The following is a 16,770-nucleotide window of genomic DNA, read 5'->3' as shown; positions in this document are numbered from 1 at the left end:
GACAACAGTTCAGTAGGATAAATAATTATTAGTATATCACTGAATAATGCTGCAGATCGTCATTTAAATTCCAGGTTATTGCTCTCATTTCCCTGCAAACGCCTGCATGGAGATGTCTTTTTCTTTTTTTTTTTTCTAACTGTAATTAGAGCTTCATTTCCCTCCATGTGGAATGGCACTAGACTGTATGATAGTTGCCAGGCATCTGAGTAAAGGTGGAAACCAATTACTGGTGGAGGTGTTGTGTGTCACAGCAGTATGTCTTTTTTTCTCTCTGTGTTTTTCTTTCTCCCCCCACTTAATCTCTGGATCGTTGTAAATACAAATGGATTTAGGAATACGTATCTGAGTCTTTGACAGTAGGAGATGAAAATGCCACCATGAGGGCTTTGGCTTGTGTGCAGAATGACTTGGATAAATTAAGCTCATCACCTCTGTAAGTGTTAGTTTTATTAGCAGGGCTTAAAGGTCAGAGCATTAGTTAAAATGTTAAATTGTATAATGAATGTGATGCATTGAAGTCATTAAGCTAGGGCAGGTGGGAAAAAGGTGATTCACGGTGTGGCATCAAATGCTGTTCATTTGTCAAAAACAAAATAAGAAAGAAAGTTATAGCTTTAGAGGATTACGTTTTTTATGGATGTTGGCTCTTAATGAGGTATATGTGAAGGGATCCCAGGTCTACCTGTGACAAAACTAGCTGTTTAAAACAAAAATAAAGAATTGATGATGTCGGCATGATCCACATCCAGCAGCACCGCCACACAAATGCATCTTTTTATATAAGCTGGCCTTGTCCTCTGAGGAGTCATCGCCATGGTGAAATGTCTTCATTGCTTCCTTATTTTCATACATGAAAAGGGAGGTAGTTGAAAAAGAAGGAAATGAAAGTGAGAGCAGGATTAGGTGGTGCTTTAACTGATCCATTTAATTGGAAATAAATAAGACACAGATGGACATATGAGAGATTAAATCAGGATGTGAGGTTCCAATAGGCACATTTGGTCGTCGCTATCGCCAACATCTCTTCTCCTCTGGCTAATTTTTTTATCATTTGCAAGTATCTAAAGGTGGACCCTTGTGAGCTTCTCACCATGAACGCCGCATTATTGTTGGAAAAAGGCACCACACGTTGCAACCAGTCCCGTGCAGTTGGATATGCCGTAGTGTTTCTCAATTCCGGTCCTCGGGACCCACTGCCCTGCATGTTTTCGATGTTTCCCTCCTCCAGCACCCCCGATTCAAATAATCAACTCGTCATCAAGCTCTGCCTTGGCCTGATCAGGAGCCATTCATTTGAATCAGGTGTGCTGGAGGAGGGAACTCAACAGTAAATCAATAATTTCTCACAGAGTAATAGCAAAGCGCACAGTCCAGCCTCAGTAGTTGACTGTTAAGCATCTATTGGATTTTAGGAGCATGTCTAGATGAGGTTTCAACTAACTTTATGAAGTCTTGGCACTTTAAGGGGAAAAAAAAAAAAGACTGATTCATCAACGTTTCCACCTTGGTCATTCACATGTTTTAAATTGCTCGTCGTGTGCTGACGCTCCCTGGACACGCACCATACGGCTAGAGAGGGAGAGGGAGGTAATCGTGCTGCAACGGCTCAACTCACAGCTGTGAGCCGAGAGGACGCATGTGGCCAGTCGCCGCTGGTCAAGCTGTGTGCATGAAAGCAGAACCCAGTCCTCTTTTTCTTTACCCGTGCGTGATGAGGGGACGAGAGGCTAAATAACAAGGATACCGCTCCTGGCGTTGCCTGGCTCACATTTGATAAATCTCCCAATCGGCATGGACGGGTTGCAGCCAGAAAATGCTGGAGTTGGTGGAACCGGAGAGGACGAGGAGGAAAAGTACAGCGCTCTCGCCTATGACACTGTGCTCAGCACTTTGGTGGCAGTGGCCCTGTATGTGGTGGTGAAAGTGAGCCTGGACGGCTTCAGACGGTGGCGGGCCAGGATATCGGTGCTCATAGTGGGTTCGGGACCTATTGGGCTGACGGCCGCGCTGGTCGCTGTCCGCTCCGGGAAGGTGCTGAAACTGACCCTTCTGGACGAGAGGTACCGGACCGCCCTGCTCTGCCGACCCCAGCAGATCGCTTTGGATCCCCGCAGTGTGAAGTTTCTTCTTGGACTCGGGGTGGACTTTGATAACATGGAGGGCTGCTGGCACAACGAACATTTCTTCACCAGAATTGGAGTGTTTCAGGAGTACCTGCTGAGCATCCTGGAGCAGAAGAAACAGAAGGTGGATGTCAAAGTGCAGTTGGGAACTAAGGTATGCCCTCACCATTGATTTTAGCTTACTCTCTTGAATACATAGAAAACGATATTCAGTTTCAGTTCATCTACCATACCCATAGCCTCATATAAAGAGACCACTGCAAACAATGTGCGATGAGTTTTTAAAAGAAAGGGGAGAGATTACAAGTCCCCCTTTACCCCACCTTGTCATGATTGTTGCATGATGTAAAAACATGATCCTCCCAAAGTGACAGCCGCCAAGGAAAAGACACTGGTGTGTACTTCCACCCCTGCTGATGTCAATCAGCAGTTTGTAGTGACAAAGATGTCTGTCCCTATGGAAGCTCTTTTTCCCCAGGCTTTTAGTAAGCTTGAACAAAGCCAATAATGTTGCTCAGATTTTTGTATTGCTCTTATGAGCCATTGGCTAAAAGCTCCCCTGAAACCTAAGCAGGAAACATATTGTCGCATGAAATAAAACTAGTGATTGTCAGTTATTTGAGAGTGGTAAGCCTTACATTTGTCTTTCTGACAGGGAGTTTGTTCATTTAAACCAGGCATTCTACAGAGATAGTCCTCCATAAGGCACCTAAATCTTCTTACCAAACAACGCTGTAATGTCAAACTGAAAGCTACATCTCTGCTGAAATAACCTGTTATATAAACGGACCTCAAACATGAAGATAATGCTTTCCAGTTTGTAGGTCAGTGGAAAGTAAATGATGGAATTTCAGTAAACAAATCCCCACCCAAACATACTACAACATCAAAATAAAATTGATTTTAAACGTAATCCTATTTTAATTCCAAAGGATTTATTTATCCACAGAGGATTACTTTTCAGGCATCCCCAAGCCAAATGCTACTGTGTGTTCTGGCACTTAAACTCATAACACAGCATCGGATATAGCACAAGCTGAATCGGTCTATGATGACAAAATAACATATGTAATCCTTGTTATATTACAAAGTTAGATATGTTATTTCGTAACATCTCCAGCTTGGCCACAGCTTAGGACGAGGAAATGGCTTACTAACTCAAAAACCTCAGAAGTTTTTCAGAGAGAAGTTGTCAGTGCTTTTTATGTGCAAACGGAGATTAAATGTTCAGTGGATATTTATATAATGGCTGAAAACTGGAGACCAGACATCATGAGGGCCCATTTAAGTTTGAGTATCCCTGCAGGTCCTTTCACAGTTCTTTTATTACATTTTCAATATTTGCTTTCGTACACCTGATCAAACTGATTGGAAAAAAAAATCATTCTCTCAGAATGTGTCTGAGATGATATTCCTCTCTGGCTTGGCCAGCAGCTTTTCTTTCCTTTTAGCTGCTGCCCTGTGACTCGCCAACCTTTGGAAGATGGATGACAAGGTCTTTGATCACAGGAAACTTCTGTTTCATTTAGAGTCACTGCCTCTCCTGCCATTTCCTCTTGATTAGACAAGACAGTGGGCTTGATGACAGATACTTTTACCCTCTGAGCCTGTCAATGCTTCAAAGGTCTGAGAATGCAGAATAACCTGTTCTGTGTGGTTTAAATGAATGAGACGGAGATCTCTTGGGATGTGAGCCATTATAGCCCCAGAACAATCCTTTTACTCCCACTCCAGACTGTCAGGCTGTCCCACAACTTGATTTGGTTCTTTCTTCTGTATGTAGACAAGAAGCTGGTTAGAGGCAGAGATGCATTCACCAGAGCAAAGTAATAAATCTCTCTGAGAAATGCTCTGTTGTTCAGACGACTGCAACCAATGGAGCCCGTTTAAATGGCTTATATTGGTATATTACATTACTACCCACCTGTTTCCTGGTGTAGATCAATAGGTAGTGGAAGAAGTCATATATGCTGTTCAGGCTGCAGTAATGCCAAATATAATCAAAATTCTTGATGAAGTAATATTTTCATCTGTGTTTTATATAAATTTAAGATTGAATGATGAGTTGGTTATAAAATAGCTAGCGGATTCATTAGCAGCTGATAGTTAGAAACTTTAAGATGCCAGTTGTCTAGCTAGTCTTTACATGTCAGCACAAAAACGGTTAATAATGCACAGTAATTAACATTTGTGTAGTCTCTTATGTTTTACAAGTAAACTGCATTTAACTGTGTTCCCCAGCTCTGTGCGGTCATTGTTAGTTAAACTAGACTAACAAAGACTTTACTTTCTCTTTTTGTTGTAGTTTACAGAGGAATACCTTCAGCGGATTCCACACAGTCAGTGGCCACGTGTGATTGTGGTGACTGATGGGTCGTGTGGCGACTCCTGCTCGGTGCTGGGAATCAGCTCTGATTATACTGTGGAGTCGTGCCATGCATATGGAGCTAATGCCACCATAGAAAGACTAGACCAAAGACAGGTCTGGAAAAACATTCACTCTGTGAATTTGTTTCACATTAATCAACATCCTTGTATATGTGCTGGTGTTGGCCAAATTGGCCTGATTTTAAGATATAACATTAATAAAATGTTAAACAATGTATTTTAAAGCTAGTGCAGGCGAAAGCAGAAAAAGAGCAGTAGCTTACAAATTGAACAAGTCACGTGCAAAGTGAAAATGCAGTGCAGAAAACTGGCATTATATAAAACCGATGATAGAAGTAAAGCCATACATGTGTTTAGTCATGTTCGCACTGAGTCAATAGCCATCAGGTCGCTGTTTATGCAAAGAATAAAGGGCGTTCTAATGAAGGCAACTCTATTTGTCTCATGGACTATAGATAATCTGAGCAAACAGTGGTGCAGATCCTCCAATGGCAGCAGAACACAATATCCAACTCATATAAACAGCCAGATTTCAGTAGACTGTTTGTCGTCAGCATCAACGCTACTATTCGTTTCAGTGCAGTTATTGAATTTGATAAGGACAGCTGCTGTTCTGATGGAGGTAGTCGACTGCAACGGAAAAGCTTTTTGATTCATTACGGCCCCCTGGACAGATTTATAGTCTGTTCCCTGCTTGTTAAATATAAATTAAGGTATCAAAACATCGGCTGCAATGTTTTTCACATGATGCCCCAAAGGTTACTTTTCACAGCTTCACTTTTCAAGCAGATGGTTCCTTGAATTATGACTTAGTGATGTTACCAAGAGATTCACAAATGATTGAACAAATATATCAATATTGAACACTTATACTGGGTAATCGCCCCTAAAATTCTTCCAATATTGACTTATTTGGTTATATTGGCTGCAGATGTAGTGACAGAACATAGGACATGAAATACTGTGTTGTTTACACAGTCTAACAACAAAGTATAACATTCCTGCTGCTCATAGGTGCTCATATTTACAGCCATTGTCCACTCTTGGTTCTGTGCAGGTCACAAAATCTTAGCCGTTGTTGATGACTGTGATTCATACACGTTGACTCATGTTGATGAAAGCCTGCTCTTTATCTTGCAGTATATATATTAATAGATTATGCACACTGACGGCAGAGAGAATTAGTTTGGTCGAAGAAAAACGGGCTGAGGTGAAAAGCTTCAAAGCCAATATCTGACTAATATGTGAACACAAGTATAGTCTCCCTTGTTATTTTATGCCACCATGACCATTCATATCATGTCCTCTTTGGTGGCTGTTTGGCTGCCTTTTATTGGCCACTGTTCTCTCTGGCTCCTTCCTGTAGTGATTGAATTTTCCTCCTAGGATATGACCTGGTTCTCCTTACCCCCCCCCCCCCCCCCCCCCCCCCCCAGTTGCTTGTCTGTTCCCTCACTATCTCCCTTGGCTGCACTAGATGCTGTGTGATCCCTCTTGGCTGCTTTATGTCACTGAAAAGAAAATTGATCAAATTTGTCTTGAGGGAAAATGGTTAGAAACTGCAAGGTTGAACCATTGAATAAAAATCAAGCTATTCTTAATCTCCACTCCAGTGACATCAGCCCTGCAGACAGCAATAGTGATTTTGTCTTTTCCCTACAAACACACAAATAACTACATTTATTAATCAAAATATACTAATGTCCAAATGATGATATCTTGCATGTCATTAATCATGTTCCTTGGCCCTTAACATTGTTATTCTCTTTGAAATGATTTAATCTTTTACCTCTTCTTTCCATTTCTGAACTTCAGGTACCAACACCTGAGATTCGTGCACATAGCCTTTTCTTTGACCTGTCTGCTTATGGAGTGGAGGCCCCCCGAGAGCACAGGAATACAACAGTCAAGCCTGGCTTCCACCTGAAGATCTATGGCACCTTCAGAAATCGCTACATGGCCCTTATCTGCCCAGCCTCAGACACCAAGATGGTTCGCTTCCTGAGGCAAACTGCAAACTCCTCGGTAAGACTTAGCTCCCTGCACCAGAGCCTTGAACGTTCTGAGTGAAGTTGTTAATAAGATCAGTAGGCTACATGTGAAAACTATGCAGCTGTTCCTGTGCAGACCACGGGCAGCATTAACTCAGCTGAGCGCCACTTTTCCCATCTACTTAATCCAAATGGGCTTAGATGTGTTATGTGGAAGTCCATTTATGTGTATGTGGGTTTGTGTTTGCATGTGTGCATGAGTGCTTGTGTGTTTTCATGGATGCTGGAGTGCGAGTATTCATGAACCAAAAAGAATAAAATAAAGAAATGGGAAGAGGGGAGAAAGAGGCCTCTGACATCTATGGGCATGTGTGCGCGTGTCTTTCTGTGTATTTATGTGTGTGTAAAAAGGCCATCTGTAATCTTCTGTTACACTTCAGTGAATTTTTTTTTTCTCCCATCCTCCACAGTAGGGCTGTTGGCAATTTATCTAAGGTTACTTGGTTTTCATGTGAGGTGACACTCTGATCATGTGTACCCTACAGCATGTCGTGTAGTTATAGTTCACACAGGTACCTTGCAAGACCGTTCATGGAGCTCTTGTTGCTATGTGGGTGGCCATTCAAATGCACTGTTACTTGGTAACAGCTGACTGTGTAAGTATGGGTCGAAGAAGAGCCGAGTTGAGCGGTGAGAAAACAGAGGAACAGGAGAGGCTTGTCATTCAATATCTGCATGCAGTGTAAAGTTAATTCAAAGGCTTAGAGCAGTCAGGGACACATTTCTTTTTTCGTTCTCATCCAGCAGCATAAATATTTCTGTGGCTCTTCACATCACGTAAAAAGGCTGGGGATTAAAGAAAGGAACATAAGTTAATATTCTGAAAGTGTGTCATTGTTTTGACCTACAACAAGCCTATTAAAAGTTAATGATTGAATTGTGCATACACTAAAATAGTTATTGTAATACTGATTAATCTACCCTATATTTTTTATTTGTGTTTTTATTAATTGACAGTGCATTTCATAAAATGTGATAAACACACTGAAACTTTTTCGATGTGTTGTATCAACATTAAAGGGTAAGAGTGTCATCAAAGTAAACCCTTTTCCCAAAAAAGCTGGGACAATGTATGAAATGCAAATTAAAGCAAAACATGGAGAATTTCACTTAAACAACCTCATCTTTATGAAACACAGAACCAAGACAATTAATTTATTTAAAAAAATAAAATTATATATATGTTCATTATTTTTTGAGAAATGTATGTTTATTCTGAATTTGATGTCAGTAACGTATTTCTAAAAAACGTTTGGACAGATTTTGATGAAATCCAACAAGGTTGCGCCTTCCTGCAGGGTTGTGTGGCGGTGTTTACATGTTTATTTGTGCTTTATGCACAGATCATGAAGAACATTTTCCACCAATCCTTCAACGCCTACAAGACAGACATAGAGCCTCGTCTCAACGATGTGACGCTCCACCAGATGCAGTGCAGCCGGCGTCTCTTCGAGATTCAGCTGTCACACAGACGCATCAGTGCTGCCTATATAGAGGGGGACAATGTTGCAGTCATTGTGGAGGGGGAAGCAGCACGCGTCCTTAATTTTGACACGGGTACGTGTCTATAAACAAATTTTCCCATGAATGGGAAGGAAAATATTTCAAATTTTTAAAATATGGACCACCTTTTTGAAGGATTTCTCTCAAAAAAATGAGCTCTTATGACAAACATGTGCAGTGCATTACTGAGATTTTATTTGATGCACAAATGATGTCTGTGATTTATGTTTTCTATTTCTTTTGTTTTCTTTTTCTCTCCTGTCCATTCTCCAGGTTTTGGGGTTAATCTTGGTATGCGGGGCTTGGAGTCAGTGGGGACCTTCATTTACCGGACAGCGACGGCTGTGGACCAGAATGATATTCTAGAAGCCCTCTCAGCTAAGATGCAGCACTCCAGACAGGTGGCAGAGACCTTCAAGCAGACAGGTCTTGCTGAGTCAATGTATGAATGAAAGAAAGGGAAAACCTGGAGAATGCACGATGCCACCTAATGGCCAGTAATGAATTGTTCAGTGCGGGTAAACAATGAATCATGATTCTGATGTAGAAACGGACAACCAATCGTCTTATATCAGACTGACATGAATGACTGCGATTAAATGAATAATCATTGTAAACACGTATGTCTTTGACGTACAATGAGTGGGGCTACACATAATGGGAGTTGTGAAAATAACTACATCCGCGTTTATATTTGGAAATGTTCCCATTTCAGAAAAAAGACATGTAATCTCTCACAGTTGCAACAAAGTGACATGCATACATCACTAGTGGAGAGGCTTTTAGCTGTGAGAGGAGGTGGAATAAATCAAAACTGTAACCATGAATCATTTGAATCTGCATTATTATTCTTTAATTATGGCAACAATTAACTTGATTTTTCGAAGACTTGCTGCGTGCAGTATGGCGTGCAGTATGGCATGTCACGTGCTCCTGGAGAAAAACCGACTGCGCCACAGTATCTTCAGCTTTGTCTGAGAAATGTTTGAGACTGTGCCAGTGATTTAACAAAGAACACACACAGTGAAATCAGAGGAAGTCGAGCAGCAGCTGTTCCAAAGTGTTTTCATCAAGTCTTTTGTCTGTGCTGGTGTTTTTCTGATGATGTGGTGATAATGGGCTTTAGTATTTGCTACAGTGGCCTATTTTTCCCATGCTGCCTTGTAAATCAAGTGTTTCTATGTTCAGAAAAGAGCTGTGATAATGTTATGTATGTATTTTTTTAAATTTTGGTCCCGGTGATGTGAAACATCTGTTATGAGGATCTGGTTGAAGTGCCAATAAAACTGATACAGCAATTCAATAAGACCTTTTTAATTTGTTTAATCAAAGATTAGATGTGCTCTAGAATTTGATTCCCATAGCACACTGTGTTTTGCTTTGCATGAAAAAATTCTATAAATACTGTGTTATAAACTTAAGAAAACAGGTAGTATAGTAAATGCAGAAAATAAAAAAAATTAAGCATGAGTCTAGTGTTTTTATCAAACCTACCATACAGCAGTTAAAACCAAAAAGTACAAAAGTAATCAAACAGGGGGCAGTCTGTGGCGTAGTGGTTTAAGCAGCCGCCCCATGTACAGAGGCTCAGTCCTCGATGCAGCGGGCCCCGGTTTGACTCCCGCACCGAGCGGCCCTTTGCTGCGTGTCTTCCCCCCTCTCTCTGCCCCCTGCTTCCTGTCTCTCTCACACTGTCCTATCATTAAAGGCATTAAAAAAAATAAAAGCCCAAAAAAGTAATCAAACAGCCCCGCACATGAAAAACACTGCAAGAAACAAGGGCTGTTGTACAAACACACCCATACTCTTACTGTAAGTAACCATGCATTTAAGGTGTTTGTGCTCATATTGCAAACTGTTCTTGTACAGAATTAACAACTTGTTCATAAAATTAACCTTGAACACAAAATTATCTATTAGGATCAAGTCCAGTTTTGTTACTGCAAGTTTAAAAAAAATAAATGAATAAAAAATATCGTATTTGAATGCATTCAGATTTTTCCGACACTCTCAAACAGCTTTGTGAAATATGATTAGTGACTGAACTGAACTCTGCACTGTGCGTTTTCCATATAAAGTGGTACTGCCCTCTGGTGGCGTGGCCACCCTACTTAAAATTTCATGTGCTATCATGTTGTTTGTTTTGTTCTATACATCACTTTAAGTCCCAGTATCTGCCCAAATAATGATGAAAATGTAATCTTTTGAGGGATGGGATGACTAGAATTTATTGTACAAAAAGAGTCAATATGTCAATGATAACTCTTTGATCAATAGCGTTACTGCAAAGTATTTCATTTCAAGCACAATACCAATGCAGTTCTCATTTTGGGTCTCATGTTAGTTGCATTGCTTGATTGACCAGGGTTTCTTGAGGTTAATCAAGTCCCCCTTATTCTCTTCCTGTGTGTGTGAGTAGAAACATATAGAAACTGTCAAACTGCTATTCAGTCTATTTGCCCCTGCATCTGATATGATTAAGTCATAAAATGCTTTAAAGATAAAGAATATTTTATAAAAATGACAGTTTATATGACACAGGTGGCCAGACGCATTGTGTATTGTGGTTGTCTGATCTTGAGGTCCTGAGAGAATTTCTTCCTTCATCTCTTCAGACTCAAGGATGACTTTTTAGTGGTTTTAAGTAAAAAAAAAATCCCCATGACCTCACAAAGCTGGCTGTTGGCCTTAACTCCTGAATTAATTCAGTACTTATGACAAAACTTCACACAAATGTCTCACAGACAAAAATGATAAAGTGATGTTTTATATCCAAAGGTTAACTTCACTGTGACATCGTAATGTTCTTTAAAAACACTTTTCTAGCCATTACAAAGAGTCATAACTCATGAACAGAAGGAAAGATTGGGACCATATTTCACATTTTGTCGGACAGTGAATTGGTGACATTAATCTTCGGTGCCCACATAATAAATTCCCTCCGAGTCTTCACTACAAATGTTATATGACTTTGGACATAAACTGCAACTTGACTGGTGGGTGGAAGCATACAACCGTGAGGCAGTAATTCTAGTCTAATTCTAGATTATGAGATGAGATTTGAATGATGCTACAATATCAAGTAACTTTTTGATGTGTGTGGCACTGAATTTACACAATACTACCACATATTTACAATTATATCTCTATGAATTAAATGTAGCTTATTAAGAAGTTTTTTCATAAGATGAAAAACACATTAACACATTGAAACACAGAAAAAATTGAACCAAGAGGAACAAATTGTAAATTATAAGCTACATATTGGGTTTCTTGCTTCACACTAAATGTATAATGTAAAACAGCTATTTATTTTCAGGTTTCTAATTACGTTTTTTAAACAAGGCTGTTTCACTTTGGAACTCATTATATACACTGGAAATAATCAAAAGAATGAAATGCTAATGTCAAATTAAGCATTGACTGAAGAAAATAAAATTAAAGAAGCAGATGTACATGGCTGTTCAGTGAAGGGAATTCTTTCTGTTATTTTGCAGAAATACAAATGACCCATCTCATGCACTCACACAGCAAGTGCCATATAGTTCATTAACAACTTATCATTTTGTGGAAGTGACTGAACTAGTGTCAGCATCAAATGTGGACTTTATTTTGAAAGCTCAAAACTGAAACAGATTGCTGAATCCAAACGTCATCTTACCAAGACTCTTTAAAGCATAGTCTTACTAAGGAAAGTCTTTAATTCTATTGAAATGAACGATTTGCTGCTGATAAAATCTTGTATATTGTAAACGATTATATAGGACTGAACAGTTTACTAGAATTTTTTAATGATACGTGAGAAGACTGAAGGCCTATAGAAGCATCGTTCAAGACCAATATTTTTGCAACACAGTAAAGAGTGATGAGTTTTGATCGGTAGTCAATAGAGGTGAAAGAGAGTGACCTCCTGAGATCTATCAAAATCCTCTCTATGCCAACCTGGTCCACCCACTAACCAAACAAACAACTCATGACCCTTCCACTCAAAATCCTTTGCTCTGTCTAATTAAAAATATTCATCCGCTGGCTGTGCCCTCCAAGGTCAATAGTGTGGACCTCTGAACTGGCCCCTGCTGTAGCGCAAGGCCTTTCATTAGATTAAACACAATAATGAGAAAATCTTTTATCTTTGCATATAATTAAAGCTGGGATGAAGGACAATCTAATCAATGATGTGGAGTGACAAGTAAATAAATTAGAGCTGCCAATGGGGGCTCGGCTGCGATCAATTACAAATGTTAAGCAGAAACTAGATCCGCTGTAGAAATAGCAACGAGCATCTATCAAGTCCAACAAAACATACTTCATGCTGCTGACATCGACTGAGATTTAGCTGGATTAAAGTCCATCTATGCTAGGCATTGAATTGTCAAAGAAAAGTAACAAAATGCAGAAGAATGTGCAAAGCTGTAAAACGTGCACTTGAAAGTAAAGCCAGCATGGATATTTCATTTTAATAACGTCATCCAGACATAGGAGGGCAGTGTTGCCCTTTGAATTAGCCTCCAGGCTCCGTGAGTCTGGCAGACAGCAGAGCCAAGAGACTTAACTGGATAAAACTACGCTCAAATTATTCTAATTGGTTTTTATGAATTAAAAAAATGAAAATAGTAGGATTTTGCATTTGGATTATCTCAATGTTACTTGTCAGATGTAAAAGCGTATTTAACCCTCTCAACTTTACACCCCAAAAAATGATTTATTCATGTCAGCTGAAAAATTGTAGTTCTTTTTGTGAGAATAGCTGTTATGACTTAAAGCTTTCTATTCTTCTCATATGAAGTAAGTAGTAGAACAAACGAAAGAAGAAAGCAGATTTCACAGTTCTTTACATGGACATGTGCATCTGTATTTGAGAAGATGGGAAAGGATGTGAGCACGAGCTGGTATTGACAAGCCCTCAGTTGCTGTCTGACACACAGACAGGAAGTCACTGTCACATGACTGAGATATTGGCACCTTGTCCGATTGCACAGAGGGCCTCTTATGTTTGCTGCCAGCAGGAATACAGACCAAGTCATTCACACGCACACATATACATACAAAGAGAGGTAGGTAGAACTAGTGTGCAAGAACAAAGCAAAAGAAAGGGAATGTCAAGTATTTTGTTATTTGTTGAAAATAAGCTCTTATTAGTGAATCATAAATCTCTTTTTCTTGGATTTGTATCTACTAAATGGAGCAAGTCGAATACTGCAGAAGGATTTCTACCTGACAAAATCGTCTACTGAACAATTATCAGTTCTTCTATCTGTTCGGCTCCTACCTGTCCCATCACACTCACAGCCAATTTCCCTAAACTGTCACACCTAATAATTGGGCCTCTCTGTCAGGCAGGAAATCAGGCCGACTGTTTTAACTAAAACACACATCTCTCACTCCTCCTTAAATCATTCCCTCTCCCCCTTTTCTCTCTCTCTCTCTCTCTCTCTCTCTCTCTCTCTCTCTCTCTCCTTCTACTTCCCAATCACCCAGCTTTCCTAACACAGTGGAAATCAGCTCTACAGATAGAACAGAGCTACCTTCTCTTCCACCTCGTCTTCGTCCCCTGCCTAGTCAGCCTGTGTGTGTGTGTGTTCGTGGAGGTGTATGCTGTGTGACAGTGGTAGCCTCAGGGCCAGGTTGCTGTTGACAGGGACGAGGGTCTCTGATTTGAGGAGAGCCGTCATACCAGCGAATGCAACTGCCTCCCCAACTGACACCTCCCTGTTAGTGGGGGAGAAGTGGACACGTGTGTCTGTGTGTTTTGGCAGTGTTGATGGCAAGGTTGATGGACTGACTGGCTGCCTACAGTGTTCAGGCCAAACAGGGAAACTTTCCCTGATGAGCTGACAGGCCCCTGTGTAGAACACCGAGCTGGGCTCCACTTGGTGTTTGGGAAAAGTGCGGTAAAGGTGAAGGCGAGACAGAAGAAAACACAGGCCAAGCAGGTCTGGGGAATGAATGAAAAAAAGAAGCTAAACGGCATGCAGTCGTAATGTGTCACGCTTGTGCGCAGCATGACTGTGTGGGCTTGTGTGTCTCCAGAGTCCAGGCTGTGTAGATCACCATTCCACCTTATCTAATTTCATTAATGTGATCCCCTGTCCATCCCCTGACGGCTTAATAGCCATTATTTGTGGGTCCCTTCAAATAAAGGCTCAGCAGTAAATTGCAGTCTGTGGAAATCGAGATATAAACGCCACCCTGCATTACTGTATAATATCTTTCCCTTTAATTAACTGAAAGCCATGCTGACATTTATTGGATTGCAAGTTACTTGTTAATGGCAATAAATTGCGAAACAAAAAAAAAGAATCATTGCTTATTTTACATCAATAATTTGTGGACCTTTTGCTAATGATTATTCATTACTCGCCTATGGGGACTGCTGTGTTTGGTAAGCTAAAGTGAATGAAGAATGTAAAGATTTAAGTGGGCAGCATCTACTTAGTGTTATGGCTTTTGGTGCTGTACGTTAAATGCCATGCTCTGTTGCTGTCCCTTTATACTGTCTTCTGCATCTGGCCTTTTGTGAATGATTTGTTTGGTGAAACGTATTGCTGCGAGATCACTCCATCAGGCCGAACCACTTTTGAAGAGAGTCTCACTTTTCTGTGCTTGCACAACGTTCGAATGTTAAAAGTCACGATGGAATAGAAAGTCACCTTCTGCAAAAGTAGCAATCAAGTCAAATTCTTCATTTAATAGAGTTCCAACCGATTTCCCATAAAATATCACAAGTGTTTTACTGCTTATTCTAATTGAAAGTTGTGTTCTCTGGATTATTTTTGTGGATTTGTGAACAGATGTATTAACAGAAATCAGCAATGATCTCTTGAATCTGCAGTCTCTGAAAAACACAAATTAGCATCTGGTTGCTGTTTATAAACAATTTATTTTCACAGTCATAACCAAGTTATCATACAGACATTGAACAAATTGACATATATAATTTACATTTATAAATTTACAAGATACCAAAAAGATAAATAGTCATGCCAAGATTTTGGTTAAGTTTGTAAATTTCCATGTTTCATGTAATTAACATCCCAAAACTAAACGGTTCACTTAAGAAGATAAAAAATGACCAAATATGCATTGTGTTTGTGTTGATGTGGCAGCATTCTCTAATCCCATTGCCTGCCGTCTCTATGTTTGCCAGTAATTTCAACAGAAAAAATTCCTTTGCAGTTAAGGGACCAGTTTCCCTCAGTAATGCCACTCTGTGTGTGCATCACTCGGTTGCTACCAGCTTGCTATTTGGAGGAACATATTCCCTGTCGTGGCGGGCACCCGTCAGAGGGGCTGGTGCCTCTCATCAGGCGCTGCCACTTACTTGGTGCTGGCGTTGATCTGGCATGGAAGGAACAGAGATCTGACAGCCCTGCCACAAAAATCAGACCCTTCAGAAGCCTAGAAAAGAGACGTACTCCCCCATCTCTCTTTGCACGTAGTTGTGTGCACACATAAACACATATACAAAGTCAAAAAAAGAGCAGTCGGTCAGAGTGTACACACGCAGCTCGGGCCTGTCAGTGCAGATCTATACAGAAGGCTCTACAAGTAGAGAATGATTGGGGAGGAAGAGAATGGCAAGTGGAGGGAGGGAACATGAGCTGAAGAACCAGCTCATGCTGGGCTTGATGACCCCTTTGACCCTGTGTGTTCTTGCTCTATGGTAACCTCTCCAAGTCGCCATCCTCCCTCTGGGTGTTTGCCCTGGTTATCCTTTCTTCTTCATCATCTGTTGTCTCCTGGTTGTTGATATGACCAGAGACAGGCTCTCAGAGAGAGACATCGCTCTCCACTAATATCACGCTGTGTCTCTCACACAGTTGTCTCAAATGCCTCTTACTCATCCTTTCTGATGCCTCCCTTCAACCTGCGAATGAGCAACTGTGACAGGGGGCGAGGGAGAAAGAGAGGGAAGAGGGGAGGGGGCAAAAGAGGGCAATAGAAAGACTTGTTTATTTTGCAAGGTTGACAGAAAACTCTGTAAAATGCTGAGTTAGGATCATGTTGAGTAACATAGACAGTGACTTTTTAGGGGAGAAACAACCTGCTTTGGTAAACTTGGAATGACTTTGGAATAATCTGGACTCTTCTCGAATTGTGGAATGTCAGAAGTGCACTTCAGCAGTTCATAGCTGCCCTGTAGAGCAGCGCACCAACCATCTGAAATGACAGGTCAATCTCAAAATGTCTGCAGTTCAAAATGTCATCTCTCTTTTGTTCTCCATCTCTGTTTCTTCTCGACAACATTGTGTTTTACTTATATGTGCAGACTTTGGAAGAATTGACTGGAGCTGTTCTGTGCTATCAGGTGGTTCATCAAAGACTAATTATCAGGTGGATGGAGAAAAGCAGAGGCCAAGAGCTCAATTTAATATGCAGTAAAACGAGAGGAAATTTAATGTAGCAAACCTTACCACCGATTAAACCAACCCTAAAGCACTTCTTAAGCAGAGCAAAGGAGGATGTATAAAGAAAGTTTTTGTTTAGCTGGGCATATCAGTGATTTATAATGCCTTACTAAATATGGGTGGGGATAATGAAAACAGTAACACACAATGTGTTTCTTTGAATCTTAGTTCACTTCAAGTGTTTTGTCTTCATAGCACACTGCCTGTAATTAGTTTCTTTTTGTTGTCCCCACCTTACCTTGTGATGTAAAATTAATTAGTACAACGTTATCATTATTATTATTGACAATAATA

General features: G+C 40.4%; 1 protein-coding gene across 2 annotated transcripts; it reads left to right on the top strand.

Annotated features, from left to right (window-relative positions):
* The first annotated feature begins 1,099 nt into the window (after window positions 1-1,099).
* On the top strand, window positions 1,100-9,389 carry LOC142384658 (uncharacterized). Of its 2 annotated transcripts, XM_075470955.1 has the most exons (5): window positions 1,101-2,280; window positions 4,432-4,608; window positions 6,330-6,539; window positions 7,909-8,122; window positions 8,342-9,388. In XM_075470955.1, the coding sequence occupies exons 1-5, from the start codon at window positions 1,795-1,797 to the stop codon at window positions 8,518-8,520; spliced, it is 1,266 nt and encodes a 421-aa protein (XP_075327070.1). In that variant the 5' UTR covers window positions 1,101-1,794; the 3' UTR covers window positions 8,521-9,388. The 2 variants fall into 2 exon arrangements, with proteins under 2 accessions (XP_075327071.1, XP_075327070.1); XM_075470956.1 differs by lacking the exon at window positions 4,432-4,608 and having other exon boundaries at window positions 1,100-2,280; window positions 8,342-9,389.
* The last annotated feature ends 7,381 nt before the right edge of the window (window positions 9,390-16,770 follow it).

This window comes from Odontesthes bonariensis, chromosome 7 (assembly GCF_027942865.1).
Source record: "Odontesthes bonariensis isolate fOdoBon6 chromosome 7, fOdoBon6.hap1, whole genome shotgun sequence".
Lineage (NCBI taxonomy): Eukaryota > Metazoa > Chordata > Actinopteri > Atheriniformes > Atherinopsidae > Odontesthes > Odontesthes bonariensis.
This window is presented reverse-complemented; position numbering and strand designations above follow the sequence as displayed.

Bases quoted from the DNA above. Each gene is read 5' to 3' on its own strand.
- LOC142384658 (XM_075470955.1), top strand. From the start codon at position 1,795: ATGGACGGGTTGCAGCCAGAAAATGCTGGAGTTGGTGGAACCGGAGAG. The intron at 2,281-4,431 runs GTATGCCCTCAC...TTTTTGTTGTAG, and splicing joins AAGTGCAGTTGGGAACTAAG to TTTACAGAGGAATACCTTCA. The intron at 8,123-8,341 runs GTACGTGTCTAT...TCCATTCTCCAG, and splicing joins CGTCCTTAATTTTGACACGG to GTTTTGGGGTTAATCTTGGT.